General features: G+C 41.6%; 1 protein-coding gene across 1 annotated transcript in view; it reads left to right on the forward strand.

Moving 5' to 3' along the window:
* The window catches only part of ttyh3a (tweety family member 3a), a 64,028-nt gene that overhangs the window by 34,323 nt on the left and 10,439 nt on the right, over window positions 1–19,266 (forward strand). The window contains exons 3-11 of the mRNA XM_053492208.1: window positions 3,343–3,454; window positions 3,593–3,813; window positions 5,451–5,546; window positions 8,137–8,209; window positions 8,944–9,019; window positions 11,323–11,378; window positions 14,781–14,873; window positions 15,586–15,678; window positions 18,404–18,540. Of these exons, the coding sequence (XP_053348183.1) occupies window positions 3,343–3,454; window positions 3,593–3,813; window positions 5,451–5,546; window positions 8,137–8,209; window positions 8,944–9,019; window positions 11,323–11,378; window positions 14,781–14,873; window positions 15,586–15,678; window positions 18,404–18,540 (957 nt within the window). The remainder of the gene's footprint in view (window positions 1–3,342; window positions 3,455–3,592; window positions 3,814–5,450; window positions 5,547–8,136; window positions 8,210–8,943; window positions 9,020–11,322; window positions 11,379–14,780; window positions 14,874–15,585; window positions 15,679–18,403; window positions 18,541–19,266) is intronic.

The following is a 19,266-nucleotide window of genomic DNA, read 5'->3' on the forward strand; positions in this document are numbered from 1 at the left end:
TAATAATAATAATTATTATAATGCATGCACTAATGTAAATGTAATGTAAAATTAATTTGTTTTCTATGAACACATTTTCCAACCAATAAAAATTAAGAATTCAGCAGCGCTGTGGTTGATCATAATCCACAGGAAAAAATAGCACATTAACTACCAACTTGCTTGGAACACGAGAACATTATTAGTCTTTCTGATTACCATGCTCAGATGTAAAGTCTAAACTGTGCAGTCAGTCAGTGCGAGTCGAGGCATCTCAGTGTTTGAGAGAACGAGTCCTCCTGCAGCCACCGGTATTATGAGGAAAATGGCAGTTGACATCTGTGTGTCATTGGGGTCTAATTTTGATCAGTAAATCGTCATTTAGCTCAACATTCAGCTCATGAGTCTGGAAAAGCGCTTGTGACTTTCTGCCACTTACTCAACAAGAAATGACTAATGGACACACAGACACTGGACGCCTTCTGCTCCGTAATGTGGTGCGCTGTGAATTCTCCTATTTTCTACGGTTTTAGGACTACGGAATTCTCGTGCACTTACTGGCTAATGGCTGGCAGGAGCATGCTGTGCAAAACACACCAGACTGGACGTCGTGTTGTCTTTGAGAAGGACGAGTGATACTGTTACCGTTGGGTTCATTTAAAAGGACATTATTTTAAAATGAATTCTTGTTTAAGTAAAAGCACTTGGGCCTGAAACGGAGCAGAAATAAAAATTCAGTTTTGTGCCTGTGGAATGAAAATTACATTAAACTCATTAAACCAAGCATCGAGTCATATTTATTTAAGGAAAGAGGATTCAGGCTCAGGCATTTTTTTTTACCCTCAGTTTTGAGTGAATTTCTTACCTTATGCATGATTTAAAATGAAAGCAAAGCCTATAAATGCAACATTGTCCACACAGTGACAGACTCCTGTGACTGAGAGGCAGCTTAGAAATAAAATGTCTGTCTGTCTTTTTTATTTCTTTAAAGCCACCTACTGCTTACTGTGATAAACTACTCATTTACTCGCACATGGTGTTTTCCAGGGTGAAGAATCTGGTTTTGATTGTGGTGAGTTTTCAGGAGGAAAAAACACATAACCATGTGACATTTTTTTTAGTTTTTCAGTTATTGGATTTTCAAAGCAGCTTGTGTCAGATTTTATTAAGTCGTGCTGTTGCATAATTGAAGCTTATGGAAATTCAAAGCCAGGCTGGAAGACCTTAACCACATTCATGCTTATCAGCTTTCTGTAGCTGGGAGTCTTGAGAGTCTAAGAGAGCCAACTTGTCCATGCATTAACCCACCCCCACAGTGAGAACACCAGAGTACCGTACCTGAACATTGTTTAGGATGCGAAGTGATCAGTGGCTTATCCTCTGATCTACAAACCTATGGCTGATACAGTATGAAGGAACGCAAAAGCGTGGCTCTTGATTTTTTTTTTTCTCAGAAATATTAGGCAGAGGGCAAAGTTTGTGTTCCTCGTTTTTTTCTTCCCTTTGTGTTTAACAGCAGCTCGCAAACCACCTGTGGGCACATGGCCACCTGCTGCATCAGGAAATACACAAGTGTACCCGAGTACAGAGGATAATAATAACAGGTGACACCATCCAGCTCCGGAGGGGAGGGGGTAACAATCGTTCTTGGGTGTGACACAAATCAGTTGCACCTAGTATAAAGACAAAATGAATCAACGAGTCATTATTTGATTCAAAATCTATTCACACTTTAAAGTGTTTCAGTAAACCTGCAACTGTTAAACAGTCTAAAGTTGATGAATCCCTCGGCAATAACTCACAGCTTTTGCTGAAAATACAAACTGCTTGCCAAATAATTGCAAAAATCACTTATTTTGTAAGATTAGAGCTTCTTCCTCTTCTCCTTTTGGGTTTATAGGCAGTTGACTAAAATTTAGTTGTTTTAACATTTTTTTTAATGTTGCTGCAAATAATAAAAATGTTTTGTTTTTTTTATTAGCAAAAGTGTGTTTGTACAGAAAGATCACACCTGATCACAGGGCATTGTCATAAACCTTAAAACTCTAAACACAAGTACACATGGGTGTGTGTGTGTGTGTGTGTGTGTGTGTGTGTGTGTGTTTAACTCCCAGCAAATTGTCCTTCAGGTTTACTGCCTTGTAGGAATGCTGGGAATTTGAGACAGCCCATTATTTTGGGACTCCAGTGTCACAGGGAGTCAACTGCACCATGTCTCACTTCTGATGTTGTTAAAAATAATAAATCCTAATAAACCCAAACCGGAAGTCAGAACGCGACATTTCCCATCATCGTGTGTGTTGCTAAACACAGTACTGCTTTTTACTTTTCGTTTCCACTTACATCGCTTTTTGCTGAATTTCTTGGAATTGACAAGCACCAGCATGACAGCTGTGTGTCCCAGTGTTGCTCATATCTGATCCTAACCTGACTTCTGAAGAGCTCTCAGGGTCGTTTCCCAAGCTGGAGTGCAAACGGAACGTTAGCAGTAGTGCTGCTCACACTAAGAGCCATGGTGCCGGCACACGGCTCAATGAGTCTTTGTTCGGACGCCGGAGCTCCATGGAGTCCTCGCCAGTGTAGACACGCTGATTCCTGGCTATTGAGTTCTACACAAAAGAGCTGAGCGACTACAACGAGGGGGATGAACCCAAACGGAAGGACGTGTCCACAGGAAGGGGGCGCACTAGTGCCATCTGGTGGTGAGGTAGTACTATAGGTAACACAACTGACTCAATGTGCTTGAAATGGGTTTAAAGTATATTTTAATTAGATCAGGGGTTAGTTTTCAACATGGACCAGAAGTCAGTGGACGAAACCCTGAATGAGGCGACAGGCACCATGAATGAAAACCAAATCTGAAATGGGGATATCATTGGTGTGGCACTCTGTGCTTATGAAAAGAGGCTTGTGGTTGTGTGTGTGTGTGTGTGTGTGTGTGTCGATAGCAAAGACAGATGGCACACATCTTTAAATGAAAGACTGGAAAACCCCTTTAGACTTCTAGTATGTGAGACTGTAGTCTATTTTTCTTGGTTGTGGGAGCAGGTCAGTAAACAGGCCCCTCCCTCTCTGTGAGTATCAGAGCCCTACTGTTCTGTTACAGCTTTGCATGTTTTCCCCCTGATGATCTCTTATAACCTCCTGAACTCATATGACCAACACAAAAAAGGTAATACTCTGTGTTTTGTTGTTGCCTCACCGAATGTCAGTGGTGTTTCAGATGTCCTGAAATAATGTGCAGTCTTTTAAAGCTGAGACGTGATGAGGCTGAGCACATTTCGTGTGCATCACCATTTGTTAAAATTCTTTCTTCCTCCTCCTCTTCCTCCACCATCTCATCCTTTCCGGATCTCTCTACAGTGCTGGCATCGCAGTTGGTTTCTATGGCAATGGAGAGACCTGCGATGGAGTTAACCGGCTCACTTACTCACTGCGCCACGCCAACCGTACCATTGCCGGCATACAGAAACTGGTGAGGCTGCCACATCACATACTGATCTGTTCATAATCACACAAGTAAACCTCACAATTACCAGATTACTCTGAAAATTCTAAATGGAAGACCCTAACGCACATCCCTTCTCCTCTGTCTGTGGTTTTGTGCTTACAGGTATCAGACAGCGCCACCTCCCTGAATCTGACAGTTGATGAGAATTTGCAGCATTTGGAGAGCCAGTACACGAAACACACTGATTACATGTCGATTGTGCAGAAGCTGCAGGGCCAGCTGGAGGAACTGCTCAAACAGATGGTGGACATCCCTTTCTGGAGTAATCCCACCATTTCCTTGGAGGCTCTGGCAGTCAAGATTGAACTCTACGACTGGTACAGGTGAGATGCAGGAAATGGTATCTGTATTTTTTTTGTGTTTGTTTTCTTAACAACAAAGTTGTGTGAATACATTTTTCAGTTTATGTTTACACTTTAAAATTGTAATGTTTTTTATTAATATAGCGCAGCTTTTGCAGAAAACATGAGGCGTTTTCAAGTTAAACAAAGTCTTGTTATATTATTCCTGGTGAATGAAGGTATAAAAGCGATTGACGTTTACAAAAGAGTTCAATCACAGTGAGACTCTCAGCTGCAGTAAAACATTAGAACGGTGGCCGTACATCTGTGAACGTTGATTACGGCCGAGGTGGTTTGGAGCTCACTGCAGTCGTTTACGTGGACATTAAGTGGAACACCCGATCACTAAAAAATCAGAAAAACAGATAACTTGTTGAAACATGTTGGTCATGAACACCACTTGCACATTACAGGAACTTGGCTGGGGGTTATCGCCTCTCTAAGACATTTCCACATGTTTGGACCTTTAAAGGAGTTCCTAGGAGGCCAGGGTTTCAGACATGAAGCACGCTCTTTAAGAAAAAAACTTTTTACCTTGATGGTGTCCTAGCACTAGTGAGACACTGTGATAAGTGCATTAGTGTATCAGGGGATTATATAGAGAAATAAAAGGAGTTTTTACTAGGAGTGTTATTTAAGTTCTGGTTTGACTTGAACGGTCTTTTTCCAAACGACTTGCGAAGTGCTTTTATTTTGTAAGACTATAGCTGCTGCTTCTTTTGAGGTCTGTGGGTGGTCGGTTTAAAACCACCACCTACTGTACTGGTGTGTAGAACAAAAGATTGGCAGGAAATAACATTTTAAAAATAAACATCACAAGTTTCACAGCATTTCACTATTAATTATAATACAATTAGTAATTTTTAATACTTTAAAAAATACCACTGCCCAATTCTACAGTCTACTTTGATTGACGGCTCTAGTACTGCGGCTGTTTGTGTCTGTATCTGAATGTTTCTTATTGCAAATGAACAGGACTTTACTGAACGCTTAGTGTTCAGCTGCAAGCATGTAAATGAGTGGAGAGAGAAAGAGAGCGAAGGGGGGGAAAAGGGCGAGCTGAAAGGAATTGTGACTGTCAGGCTGAGCGTGAACACTGCTTTCTTACAGAGAGGGAAAATTAGCATTCTGCTCACTCCCTAAATCTTTTAGACTATTGTCACCATTTATAATTCTCACCAAAAAGAAACACCGCTGTTTCTTAACTTGTGAGAAAATTTCCTTTACAAATATTTACAAGATGATAAAACAAGGTTATGTCCATCCGCAAACGTTTGTAGTTGTTTGGTCAGACCTAAAATATTGACTGAAAGATGGCATCTGGCTCCATGTGGACCACTGTCTAGGTTTTTCCTAAAAATTGAACAAAAGCTCCTAGAACTCTAAAAAAAAAATTTTTAATTCTTACTTTTCTAGGAAAATGTACAGTATATAACAGGCTTGGCCGTACCTGTAGACGGAGTGTAGGTGACTTTGTTTGCGGCAGAAAAGTTGAGCTGCTTGTTAAAACTCAAACACTGTATTCTAACGTAAATAATCCTTTTTCATCGTAATCTCTCCATATAGACGTCCTCTCGCTCAGTGCTCAGACCTCAGTGTTGATGTGTTTGTGGTTTCAGGTGGCTGGGCTATCTGGGTCTGCTGCTGTTCGATGTTCTCATCTGCCTGCTGGTGCTCTTTGGCCTCATTCGCAACTCTAAAGGAACTCTGATTGGGTGAGTCAGCATTCGTATCAGTTTTGTCTAAATAGAGAAGAGGTTCTTCTTAAAGAGGACTGCGTCTTAGCTTAGCTTAGCTTCAGATTCTGCCGCTGAATTAGTGAGACATGGTTATATAGTTTCATTTGGACTTGACTACAGTACCTGTGTGTAGGTGTGTTATACTGTGTTCATACACGTCCATGCAGCCTGGACTTTCTCACAAGTGGGACTGGGACTCCTTAGTTGTCTCCCTCTCCGTTTCTATAAAGAGTGGCTGCGTTGTAGCTGTGAATCTGTTGTCAGAGAGAAACACCACCACACTAGTCCTGATTCCAGCAGGGGCGCCGCGGAGCGTTTCAGTAATGTCCCAGACGCATCTCTGCTTAAGACTCACAGCTGGTCTATTTTTGACACAAGCTGCTTCTGAGATTCTTCTGAAAGAAGCGGCTCACCAGTAATGTAGCTCTTTTCTCATAAATATTCACACCAGGCCAAAAGTCAAGTCAGAAATCACAGATCTGCTCTCGCTGGAAATCCAGGGTCAGAGGATCAACTGGAGTCGTGACCTGATGGACAGGCACAAGCAGGAGATTTATTTAATAATAATTTAAAGTGTATTATTATTTAGGGCCCAAGCACTTTAGAGTGTGCAGGATCCTCTTGTTTTCCTAAGGATTTTTTTTTTCACTCTTTTGGACTTTTTGGGTTCTTCACATGCTCAAAAACTTGGACAGGTTGGAATCTGCTGCCATTAGGATGCCTGAAAGTTGGGAGGCCCGGGGCCCTCAGGGGCCCCCACATCAGATTTTGCTGCATAGCTCCATTTTATACTAGGCTGCAGCAGCAATACATCCTACTTCCCATGTTAGTCTGAGCCTTCATAGTGGAAACTGCAAAATACAGTATAATAAAATGCAAATTTTACAGTATATTATGTAATTTGTTGGATTTAGACAATGTTTAAAGGTTAACTCAAACTTTGTGAAAGTGCAAACTGCTACTAAGCATAAAATGAAAAAGCTTTTTGGCTTACAAAAAATTGTGACCCCACAATGTGGGTGTAGTGATCGAAATTTGATTCTATTTACAGTCCCTGACTTACAAACAAGTTCCGTTCCGGGAGCACGTAAGTCCGTTTGTAAGTCGGATTCATTCATAAGTCTGACAAACTGAGTCTTTTACACCTTTGACACAAATATACAATGTAAAGCATAAAAAACACAAACACACAGATTTGGTGTTTTGGTTCCACATTATACTCCCGGTGACGCAGCAGGGTCAGCTGACCTCATTTAAAGGGAACCCTGTATCGGACTGTGAACACGGTCCTGTTGAGGATTTTTCGAAATTAGGATTAATTACCATCAGGACAGCTTTACAGGACAGACACATCATCACACTCCCCGACTGATTCATTAAAACGGTGAGGGCGACTTATTTCTCCTCCAACGTTCCCCCAAAGACACACACACACACACACACACACACACACACACACACACACACACACACACACACAAAAGATACCAGATTTTTTATACATTTACTTACACACTGAAATATATTGTATATAATTGTAAATATCGGTATCTTGTGCATGAATTGGTGCCCTGTCCAGGGTGTACCCGCTATATTCTACGAATGTTCATAATGCGCGGCCCGTTCATATCTGTAGAAAATTGTACTGGCACAAACTTAATTGAATTAACAAAGTCTCTGACCCAGGAAGAATGATTAATGGAAACATAATGTAATATCATTTTAATCAGTCGGCTGACTGTAACTCTTTGGATAATGCTTTTGGTGTAAAATCAGCTTTATTTATGAGGCTTAAGAAATTTTAACCATTAAAATGTTCTCATTGGGCAAAAAATATTTTAGGATTGTACAGAGTCTGGAGTACATTTAACCAGAATCCAATCTTGTAATGAGAGCTATCGCCCCCCCCCCCTTCTTTCTCTCTCTCTCTCTCTCTCTCTCTCTCTCTCTCTCTCTCTCCCTCTCTTTCTCTCTCTCCCTCTCTCTTCCCCCCCTCTCGCTCTCCCTCCCCTCTCTCTCTCTCTCCCTCCCTCCCTCTTTTTCTCTCCCTCTCTCTCTTCCCCCCCTCCCTCCTTCTTTTTCTCTCCCTCTCTTTCTCTCTCTCTCTCCCTCTCTCTCTCTCTCTTTCTTTCTCTCTCTCTCTCTCTCTCTCTCATAAAACTGCTTATGTTCAAAATTAAAGTGCTGTATTTCCAGTGAAGCAGTTGTATTTTTCTGTTAGGATAATTTTAATGGTCCTTCATTTGTAGATGAGGCAAATTTATGCTCTTTAAATCTCCAGCTCCATATTTAGTCCAGACAGGGATATTTTAATCTCCTACTGAATCTCGTCATAACTCAAGCTTACACAGACTATGCACAGACTTTGATCAAATGAAAAATAATTAAAAGTGTAAATCATAGTTAAATAAGTCAAATAACATTTTTATCTTTTTACATTTTTCATTTTATATTTCCTTTTATTTATTTCCGATAAACTTCTGTACGTCCGTCAGCTATAAACGTAACAGTAATGCGAGTATGAACGCTTGTCATGGTTGTTTACTGTCGGTGTGTTTCTCTGCAGGGTCTGTTTCCTGGGCGTGTTGGCGCTGGTAATCAGCTGGGGATCACTGGGTTTGGAGCTGGCTGTATCCTCGGTGAGTGTCTCTATGGCAACGCTACCCAGTTTTGTGAATGTGTTGTTTTTTGTTTTGTTTTGTTTTTTTTTAGCTTTCTTTATTTTGATCCTTTCATGTACCTGTCAACATTACATATTTGACTGGTTACATGGCAACAATGAGGATGTACACTGCCTGGAATAGGTTCAATCTGGACTCATCAGGTCACATGACCTTTTTCCATCGCTCCAAAGTCCAATCTTTATGCTCTCTAGCAAACTGAAGGCTTTTTCTCTGGTAATTAATTTTTCACCCCAGATCAATAAAATGACCTTTCTGAAACGAACCTATTATTTTCACCAGAAAGTACATACATCACACCTTATTAAACATGTGTGCTGTCTACACTACACTACACTACACTACATTACACTACACTAGTTAATAGTGTAACTCAGGGAATTTTTCCCTCAGCACCGCCGTCCTCGGCTTGTTCATCAGGGACGATCTGATTATTCTGATTCACACACATTCACATCTTATACAAACTTCAATAATGTTCTTTTAATTTTGTGAAGCTGCTTTGCGACAATAATAATTGATAATATCTCTATACAAATAAAATTTATTTTTAATTTAATTGAATGTTTTATTGGTCATGTGACTTAATAACTGAGAAGTAAGAGCCAGTATAATAATAATAATAATTAAAAGCGTTTTTACACAATTTTGTTTTGTTTAGTATAAATCAGTCTTTCTGATTTGCTTTTCAGGGCTCTAGTGACTTTTGTGTGGCACCAGACATGTACGTCTCTGCAGTTGCTGAACGCTACGGAGTCATCAACAAAGGTAAGATTTCATGCTTTTGCTCTTAATGGGAGTGTGTTCCTTCTCAAAAAAAAAAATAAAAAGGGAAGTGAAGGCTGGCTGTGGGTGTGGCTGGGTGAATAAAAGACAAACACGGTTTTGCCCTTTCGTACTAGAGTTGTAACACATGGTGTATTTTCTCAGCGTGTTTTTTGCTCCCACAGGCTTTTACGTCCTATTGGCTTGCAGTATTGTTTAAATCATCCTCTTAACTCGTCATTCATCTCGTACTTGAGCTACAAATGATCAGATCCATAACAGGGGGCTGTAGAGTGTAAATTACCAGCATGAGGCAGCTAAGAGACCACGCTTTTGTGTGATTGTGTGTGGGTTGGTGGGTGGGGGGGGATTTGTGGGGGTGCGAGACGCAGGTTTGCACTGCTCAGCAGGAGGAAGTAGGGCAGTAGAGACAGAATGTAGGATAGACACAGGAGTTTTTTTCCCACGGTAACAGCGCACAGCATTCAGCCAGGCAGCCTGTCGATTCATCTCTTTTTGAATCACTGTTCACTATTTCAGACCAAAACCCTCTTGATCTCGCTCTGTGTTTGATTTTGCGCTCTCACGTCCCCATTGCGTAAGTTTATCATGTCTTAATCATGGTGAGGGCTTTGGATGAAATCACGTGTGTAAGGGCTGTGGATTAAACCAGAACACAAAATGATCACAGGAGCGTTAACAACGGACCGGCCCAGATCGCGTCATCCTTTAGACTCTCAGCAAAATCCTAAAAGCCTAAAAGCTCCACAATTCACAACCTAATGACACAATCACTCCTTATTTATTATATTTATTTATTATATATTTTTCTTACTTTTTTTTTTGCAATTTAATCTGTATGTAACATCCTTTTTAGGCTTCAGTTACAAGATCTATCTGTCTGTCCTCCTCTGTCTGTCATCCATTATGTAACCCTTTATTCCGTCCCCTGTTAGTGCCAGTCTTGCCATTGGGGTTCACAGTGTGGGCTTACACCTCCAGGGTCAAGGGTTTGATTCCCACCTCGCATCTGTGTGTTTGGAGTTTTCCCGTGCTCGGTGGGTTTCCTGCAAGTATTCTGGTTTCCTCCCACAGTCCATAAACATTAAATGTAGGCTAATTAGCATGTATAAATTCCCCACAGTGTGTGTGAGAGATGGAGGGTGTGTGTTTACCGTGTCTCGTGTCTCCTGTCCCCTGGGACAGACTCCAGACCTGTGCAGGATAAGAGTGAGCGAGTGAGTGAACCAGCCTTGAGCCGACCTCGTAGATTTATAGACTCACAGAGTGAAGACGACTGTATATCAGATGTGCTCGTTTCTCTCGGGTAGCCTTTTACACATCCCAGTCTGTTTTACCCTGACATCTGCAATTGGCCGATAATGCATCCGGTTACTAAAGTTCATGTGGACATAACATGTAAGTGAGTGGTTCATTCTTCTCATCAGCAGTGCTATTTATGTTTATTGTGTGCATGCGTGTGTGTGTGGCTACGAGAGTGAAAGAGTGAATGATTTCAGCACTCCTCCACAACCCGGGCCTACAGCTCTGACTCACTCACGACTCGCTTGCGTCTTTGCGTTGTGTAGCAGGAGTGTGAGATTCACCATTACGTCTGTGCTGGAGCTCGTCATGAGGTGGTGTGAATATGTAGCACTTCCTGCGCAGAAATAGAGCGTGGGAAGCTTTTTATAAACCCCTCTCCCCTCCCACATAGGCGAGAGAACCTGCGTGTAATATCTCCCGATCCGAAAAGAGAATCAGTGAATGCATTCACAGTTGGGGTTTTTTTTCCCTTCACTCAGATCAGTGTACCAGAGAGAAGCATCACTTTAAATCCTTATTAACTGTTAATTATTAACGATGCTGCAGGTGGACTGACCTTGAGTTATTGAAGGATTCTAGTCAGGTGTACTTGTGGCCCTCGGTATTCCAGATCTTTTAAATCTGCAAACTATGTGGCCAAAAGTATGTGGACACCTGGCTATCACAGCCGCCCACATTTTTGCTGCTCCACTCTTGATGGGACTCTGTGTTGGACGAGGAGGTCTACATTAGAGCTGGGGGTTCTGCCAGGGTTCTTTCGCTCCACCCTTTACACACCATGTCAGTCTGGAGCTTGCCTTGTACGCAAAAGCGTTGTCATGCTGGAAGAACTTTTAGTGGCAACCACTTTTTATTTTTTACTTATTAACTTATTAAAGGTCTGAAAGTGATGTGACTAGTCTGTTTCTCATTTTCTCATCTTTGATCTCTCTCTCTCTCTTTTTCTCTCTCTCCTTCTCTCTCTTTCTTGATTTCCCCAGACATCCTGCAGTATTACCTCCGGTGCAGCGTGGGTCAAAACAACCCCTTCCAACAGGTAATCATCGCTCCACTTACCCAGACTCTCTCAATCCTTCCCATCCAACTGTCTGTGTGGATTTTTTATTGTCTTCCTCAGACCTAAACCTTTATAAGGTCTTTAGTGGAAACCTGATGTGTTTAATTTAGTCCTGTACTAATTCTCACCTATTTACGCCACCTTTCCTTCCTCTTTGAAAATCAGTGCCTCTTTTTCTGAAACGTTTGTCCGATTCTCTGCAGCACTGCTTCTGGTGCTCTGTAGTGCTCTCTACACCAGACAGCACTTTAGTCAGACAAATCTAATTAGACTTAACCTTGGCTTTATGTGAGTGATATATTACTCCACCACATTTAACTAATCACAGTAAGCCCTTTCCATTTCAGTACACGTCTGGATGCTTTTAAGCAGAGGCTAAGAGTCATACGGAGATTGTATATTGATCTCCGTGAGGCAGTAACTCCAAATGGTGTCGGTCCGATTCCACTTCCATGGATAAGCCTGTCTGAGAACACGCTGAGTGCACAGATTTCAGTGCTGCGTTTGAAGATGAAACTGCGTCTCTTTTTAAGCCCCTCCTGTGTTTCACTCTGTTAGTTTAAGACCTTGAATAAACATCAGCAGCACTGGTTGCATCTTCCAAAGATTTTTTATTTAAATATATGATTTTTGTCAAAAGCATATTAATTTCACATTGCACAAATTATTGCAAAAACTAGGTTTGGTAAGGCAAAACAGGACAGACTGTACAGTCACATACAAGATGCCTTGTGTTCCTTTTTTCTGTCCCTAATATGTAATTTTCCAGCCTTTCATGGCAATTTTAAAAATAGAACTGTTGCTAAGAGCCCAAGCTGCCATCGGCATCCTTTTGAAGACGCCTTTCAAATATTAATGGATTTCTAAAATGTTACGGTTCCGTTGGCCTGAAATGGACCGCACGCGTCATGTTATTGTAATATGTCTCCTCCTATATTTCTCACAAAAAGATCTCGAGCAGCTCGGCACTCGCCACGCCCTCTGTTATAGGCACTTATACATTATTTACTCACTTGGGAATAGCATTGGGCAAAAGTGACGATGCGTCTCAGTCAGCTAACAAGAGACCATCTGTGTCTTCTGTTGGTTCCATATCCGTTCCCTAAAAAAGTCAGTGCCGCCCAGTGGTTTTCTTTTCATTTATTACAATAACATGCCCCTTCTGAAATCAGGCCAATCGCAAATGCCTATCGATGTGACGCCACACCACAAGAGGACGCTCCTACAATAGTTGATTGACACTGGTGGTTTAGCAAAGACCCGCCCCGAGTGAGAAGAAGCTGTCGGCCATTGTTTTTCGCCGCTGGAGCAAAATGGCGCCTAAGCGAGTGTTGTGTACAGTTGTTGGGTGTAATAGCGAACACAGCGGTCGTCATTCACTAACGACATCTGAGCCGCTGAGGACGCAGTGGCTGAATTTAGTTTTTAAAGCTAACGTCCCCGCCGATTTACCTAAATGCGTTCATGTTTGCGATAATCATTTTTCACCAGACTGCTTTATAAACGCGGGTCAATATAAAGCAGGTTTTACTAGGAAGCTGCTCCTAAAAAATAGATCTGTACTAACGCTTCGTGTTCCTGCTTCATCTTCACCAGGCTCAGTGAGTAATTTATTTTTCTATGAATCTTTGCAGATCTCCTTTTCTAATAATCACGATGAATGTGGAGTGTAAGTTAACTTATACTCTCATAGGACATGGTGATGGCTTCTTCTCTATGTACATCCGTCTCTATATAATTCTTAATCGCCCGTTTATAATAAACAATGCATTAAGGTGATTGTCTAGTTGCAAACTGTGTACGTAGTCGGAAAACTATATTATGCTTACCTTTGTTACGTTAGATGGTTTATAACGATGTCTGTCGAAGATTAAGAAGTCATGTAAACACATCAGTAAACACATCGCGTCCGTATCTCTCTCAGTAAGCTTCTCCGCTTTTGTTGTTGTTGCTCGCGGCAGCGCAACAGCCCGTTAATTCATGCCCATGCAGTGATGAGAAAGACAAATCGAGTCGATGCATGTCCATTCATTTAATTTCTGCGTTGTCAGGCGATATTACAAACTTCCGCGTAGGTTCCGTACTTAAATCAAACCAAAAACGACTGAAGAAAACAGGCTCAGGCTCTATATTCTAGCGTTTTTCAGTTTGGACTGCATTACCCACAAAGCATTGCCCACACTGGACTACACTTCCGTGGCTATACCCCACGTGTGTTGTGAAGACACGCCCCACAGAACTGGGGGGCGGGCTCAGCAGAGATCATAAGCATTTAAAGGAGCATGTACTGAAACAGGTTGCTGAGAACAGAGCTAGTTTTTACCAGTTAAAAGTGGTGTTTTTTTTACACAACCATTGAGAATTTTTAATTAAATATATTACAAACTTTTCATTAGGACCCTAAAGATCATATTAACATTTACTGAAACATGTTTCTGGATGTTCCCTTTAAACAAAAGACTGCAGAAATGGGTGGAATTGAGTTAAGAACTGTCCAACACGTTATTAAAACCTGGAAGGAGAACGCTAAACTTTACAGAAGAAATGTGATCAAGAATAAATTATAAGGGACTGTAATCTGAGATCACTTAAATACTTGGTGATTCTCAAAGAAATCAACATCAGAAACATACAGAGATGTTTAATAGTGAAAGTAAGAGCATTTCCACACAGCTGTTCAGTCTTAATCCAACAATGTGATGCCACGTTCATAAGAAAGCCACTTGTTATTAAGACTTATCAGAACAAAAGCCTTCAGTTTTCTACAGAGCATAAAGACTGGACTTTTGAGCGATGGTTGAAGGTCATGTGACCTGCTGAGTCCAGATTGAGCCTATTCCAGAGTGATGGGCGTGTCAGGGTAAGAAGTGAAGGACATTATGCATGATGGGAGCATCGCTTCGTGTCCATTGTACAAGCCTCTGGAGACAGTGTTATGATCTGGGGTTGATCAGTTACTCAGGTCTAGACTCAGTAACGTTATGGGGCAATAAAATGAAGTCAGCTTTTGGTGATTTTGGTAGTATGTCCTTTTTTATTTTGAGGAAAGAGATTAAATTTAGGCATCCTCATCTCCTTCTCTTGTTAGATGGAAATTAATACTGCATAAACATCTTTCTGTTAATTTCTTCTTTTTTTTTGTGCAAACCTTTTAAAAGTGGTTTTAGCAGAAAATAACCCCAAATTTAGTAACCAACCCATTGTATAGTTCCATAACGGGGACTGTTAGTGTTACCCTCACTAAAATAGTAAACTAATTAAAGTCTTAATTTTCACATCTTTGTTTCTCTTCCCCATGAAATGTAAATATAGGGGGTTTGTAATGTTGCAGGTGTTATGAAAGTTTACATGTTTACTCACCGTGTGTGTCCTGTTTTGTAGAAACTGTCTGGAAGCCACAAAGCTCTGGTGGAGATGCAGGACGACGTGTTGGAGCTCCTGCGTTCTGCAGTGAGAGAATACCCACAAACCAAAGTGTGTAACACACACACACAACACACACTGCACATCACACACACACCACACACACGCACTGCACATCACATACACACACACCATACACACCACACGCACACACCGCAAACACAACACACACACACATACACACCACATCACACACACACACCGCAAACACAACACACACACACATACACACCACATCACACACACACACACACACACCATACATACCACACACATCTCACACACACTACACAATACCTCTCGACAGGTGACGAGTAGGAAGTGTAAGAAGGAAGGGTGTATGAACAGTGCTGTGGGAAACAAACACAGGTCCGGATACCTGAACTAACGGGCAAATACCACTGTTGGTGTTTTTTAGTGAAGTGTTTTTTCCACCTTGTGGAGTCTTCAGAAGAGAGGGAAGCACTGAAGTATTTCTTTGATTTCTTTGATAAGATAATTTGGTCCTCTGCAGCACCGAGCCCTAGACCTGTACGGCTTCTGTACGGCTTCTGTAGGGCGCTGAGCCTGTACACACCTGCCTGCATTGAGACTTCCGGGAATTACAGCAAAGATAATATTTAATGTGTGAAGTGCTGGTGAAAATTAAGTGCAAAATTAACTCTAGGACTGACTTTATTACACACATACACACACACACACACACACAGCACTGCTTCAGACTGACCCAGTTACGTCAGTGTTCTTGCTCTCTCTGTTTCAGACCAATCTGGAGCAGATTCAGGGCGTGTTGAACACCACAGAGATCGGCCTGCATCAGCTGACTGCCCTGGTGGACTGCCGCAGTCTGCACATGGTACGTGGATGTATGTGTCTGTGTGTCTGTGTGTGTATGTGTGTGTACAGAACTAGTGAGAAAATGGAGCACTGAAGTGTAAAGTGAGCTCATAGACAAGATCGTAAATTATTTTGAATTCTGACAGACTGTAAGTGATGCAGGTTGCCAGATTTGTATTAATGGTTTCATTCTAATAGCTAGTTGTTTCTATAGTAACTGATTAAAGTCAGATTTAGTTTTTTTTAGTTTGTTGATATAGTAAGGATAGTTTTTTATATGAAGGAGTCTTCAGTGTGAGCGCTTTGTAACTGCGATGTTCTTAACATGAAAAACTGACGACTTTTATTAAATTCAACCCAAAGGAAAAAACTGTAGTACTGAAGTAAAGACAGTTAATCTTTTTTTTCCCCTGAACATCAACATTTAATGATACTTGTGTACATATGGCTGTAATTGGCAAGTGTCGCTGTAATTGACAGGACAGTATGCCCCTCCCACCCAGAGAGCAAATGATGATGATGATGATAATTAGGGATGCACCGAAATTTCGGCCGCCGAAAATTTTCGGCCGAAATAGCATTATCGGTTTCGGCCGAAACGTAAGAAGGCGCCGAAAATAAAAGCCGAAATTGTCGCCACGCCTCTCCCATCCTCCCGTCTCGTTCGCGCTGTCATTACGCATCAAACACGGAGTATGTCGGCGGTTTGGAAGCACTTCAAAGTTTCAGATGAGGACAGCAAAGTTGCAATATGCAACATTTTTTTAATACAAACAAAAAGAAAATATTTTAAACACGTTTTTTAATGAAGCCATTTTCGGTTTCGGTATCGGTTTTCGGCCAAGTGCATCCAAAAATTTCGGTTTCGTTTTCGGCCCAGAATTTTCATTCCGGTGCATCCCTAATGATAATGATGATGGTGATGATTGTGATGATGATGATGGTGGTGACGACGATGATGGTGGTGATGGTGGTGGTGGTGGTAATGATGAGAATGATGGTGGTGGTGGTGATGGTAATGATGATAATGATGGTGGTGGTGGTGGTGATTTTGTCTCTCTCTCTCTCCCTGTCTTTGTCTCTATTTCTCTTTGACGCTCTTCCTATCTCTGTCAATATCTTTTTAATATCTCTTTCTCTCTCATCTGTCATCGATTTTTGTGTCTCTGTCTCCCTCTCTCTTTTACTCTGATTTGGTATCTGTATCTTTCTGTCATTCTCTCTCTGCAGAGGATTAGGAACATGATGACGTACATCTGTGTCTTCTGTGTGTGTGTGTGTGTGTGTGTGTGTGTGTGTGTGTGTGTGTGTGTGTGTTCAGTGGCAAATATGTGTTTGTGTTACTTCCAGCAGGATTCTGCAGGAAGTGATGTGCGTGTGCGTGGGGTGTGAAACGCAGTGCTGGAGGATTTCTAACACACACAGGGCAGCAGTGTAGAGTCACATTCTGTTACTAATCATTCATTAGCTCACGATCAGTAGCTTTTTTTTTTAACAGGTCACTAACTAGGATTTTTGATGATTATCAATGTTTATCTTTTAAAGATCTTTTAAATCCTGTCTGCTGCAGCACATCATTACATCTGTAGCGTAAACCTACGTGTGGTATATTAATAGCACACAGCGTTTGTGTATGTGCGTTGTGAAAAAGTCATAATGCTCGGGTTACACAGGTCTAATTGGGCAGTACAGTGTGTAACATTTTGTTTGGGTTTGGATCTGTGTGTTTGGACTAATGTTAACTTTATGATCTTTTCTATTAAATGTATTTTATTATCGTTATAGTTGTTTATGCTGAATGAAACATCCTGTCTGAGGACGTTCTCCAGCTAAAAGAGCCGTAGCGAATGTTCTTACATGTATGATGAACGTAATAGTAGACATAAAATTGAAATAATATCACTGTCACAGTGGACGAGCCAGACGCACTGTGTTTGGGTTGCAGTGAGAAAGTAGTCTCTTATAACTACAGGATCACCTTTAGCTTGGATTAGAGTGCAGTGTGGTGTTCAGTTCATGTGTGTAAATGATTCCTCATTCATCAGGGAAGAAGAGAAGCTCCATAGATGTGATACTCTGGTGATTCAGTACATTCAGGTGGTCAGCTGACTTCATTTTATTGCCCCATAACGTTACTGAGTCTAGACCTGAGTAACTGATCAACCCCAGATCATACCACTGTCTCCAGAGGCTTGTACAGTGGACACTATGCATGATGGGAGCGTCAGGGTCAGAAGGGAAGCGTATGAAGTGATGCTCCTGTCACTCAGGGCCGATCTGCACTCATAACTTTCATTGCTCCAGAGTCTTTACGCTCCCTAACAAACTGAAGCTTTTATTGTTACAGTGTACGGCAGACGCCTCATCCAGATCGACTTACATTTTCTCATTATACTGTACATTTGAGCAGTTGAGGGTTAAGTGTCTCGCTCAAGGGTCCCACAGGGGCAACATGGTGATCATGGGGTTTGAACCTGGAACCTTCTGAACCAATGCCTTAACCGCACGTTTCTTTTGGCCACACAGCTATTTAGTCTCAATCCCTCTCATCACACTGTGTGCGCGTGTGTGTGATTTCTACTATGATTTTTTTATGACCCTGACCAGTGTGTTGATGATAACTGTATTAGTCTCAGAGGTCCAAAACTAAATACTGCATCGTGATGTCTATCTGTTACAGCTCTGTGTAGTGAAGATACATTTGTTTCCTGTTTGTGTGAAACATTATCTTTTCCCCTCCACAGGACTACGTGCAGGCTGTGACGGGGCTGTGTTATGACGGGCTGGAAGGCCTGATCTACCTGGTGCTCTTTTCCTTCGTCACAGCCCTCATGTTCAGCTCCATCATCTGCAGCGTGCCTCACACATGGCAGGGGAGGAGGTGAGTGCTGAGAAATCATAAAGCTCCATCCTGTTATTTATTACTATCACTTACTGCCGTCCAACAGCATCGTTAAGGTGTTAGTGCTACAGGATACACTGAGGAGGAAGTCAGCGTCATTAAAAAAATATATATAAATCTCTGACGCAGAGGAAATCCGGCTGTTCTGTACGGATAAGATGCATGCTGATTTGTGCACTCTCTGCTTGGTTCAGGATTTTGACTCATTGGGATTTCGGAGTCCCCAGTAGTTTGTGTATTCAAACACACTGGCAGCTGCTTCCCCTCTGCATTTCCTTTTCTGGTTTTTGAGACAGCTGGGATTTAACAGGAACAGGTTAACACCGGATTCAAGCTTTCCATAATTAACTCTGATCTTTTGGAGCAGTAATGTCTTTCTGCTCCTCTTTTTTCTCTTCTCTTCTCTCCTATCCCAAGACACAGTGCTAAGCACCATGTGTCTTCTTCACTGTCAATCATCCCCCCCTCTGAGGAGCTCCTAAAGTGGGCGAAAGAGGGCAGGATTAATTATATGCAGATTGATGATTATCAAACAATCCAGGTTCAACACATGAAACAAAAAATATAATAGACATTTAATAGATATTTATGGAAATAAAATAAATAATTTAGTTTTTCTCATTCCTGGTGAGTTGGGAAGATCTCTGAGCTGCAGATGACGTTTGAAAAGCTCCAGTGAGCAGTTCCTCTCCTGTCTGTTGTGCC

Source organism: Clarias gariepinus, chromosome 3 (genome assembly GCF_024256425.1).
Source record: "Clarias gariepinus isolate MV-2021 ecotype Netherlands chromosome 3, CGAR_prim_01v2, whole genome shotgun sequence".
NCBI lineage: Eukaryota > Metazoa > Chordata > Actinopteri > Siluriformes > Clariidae > Clarias > Clarias gariepinus.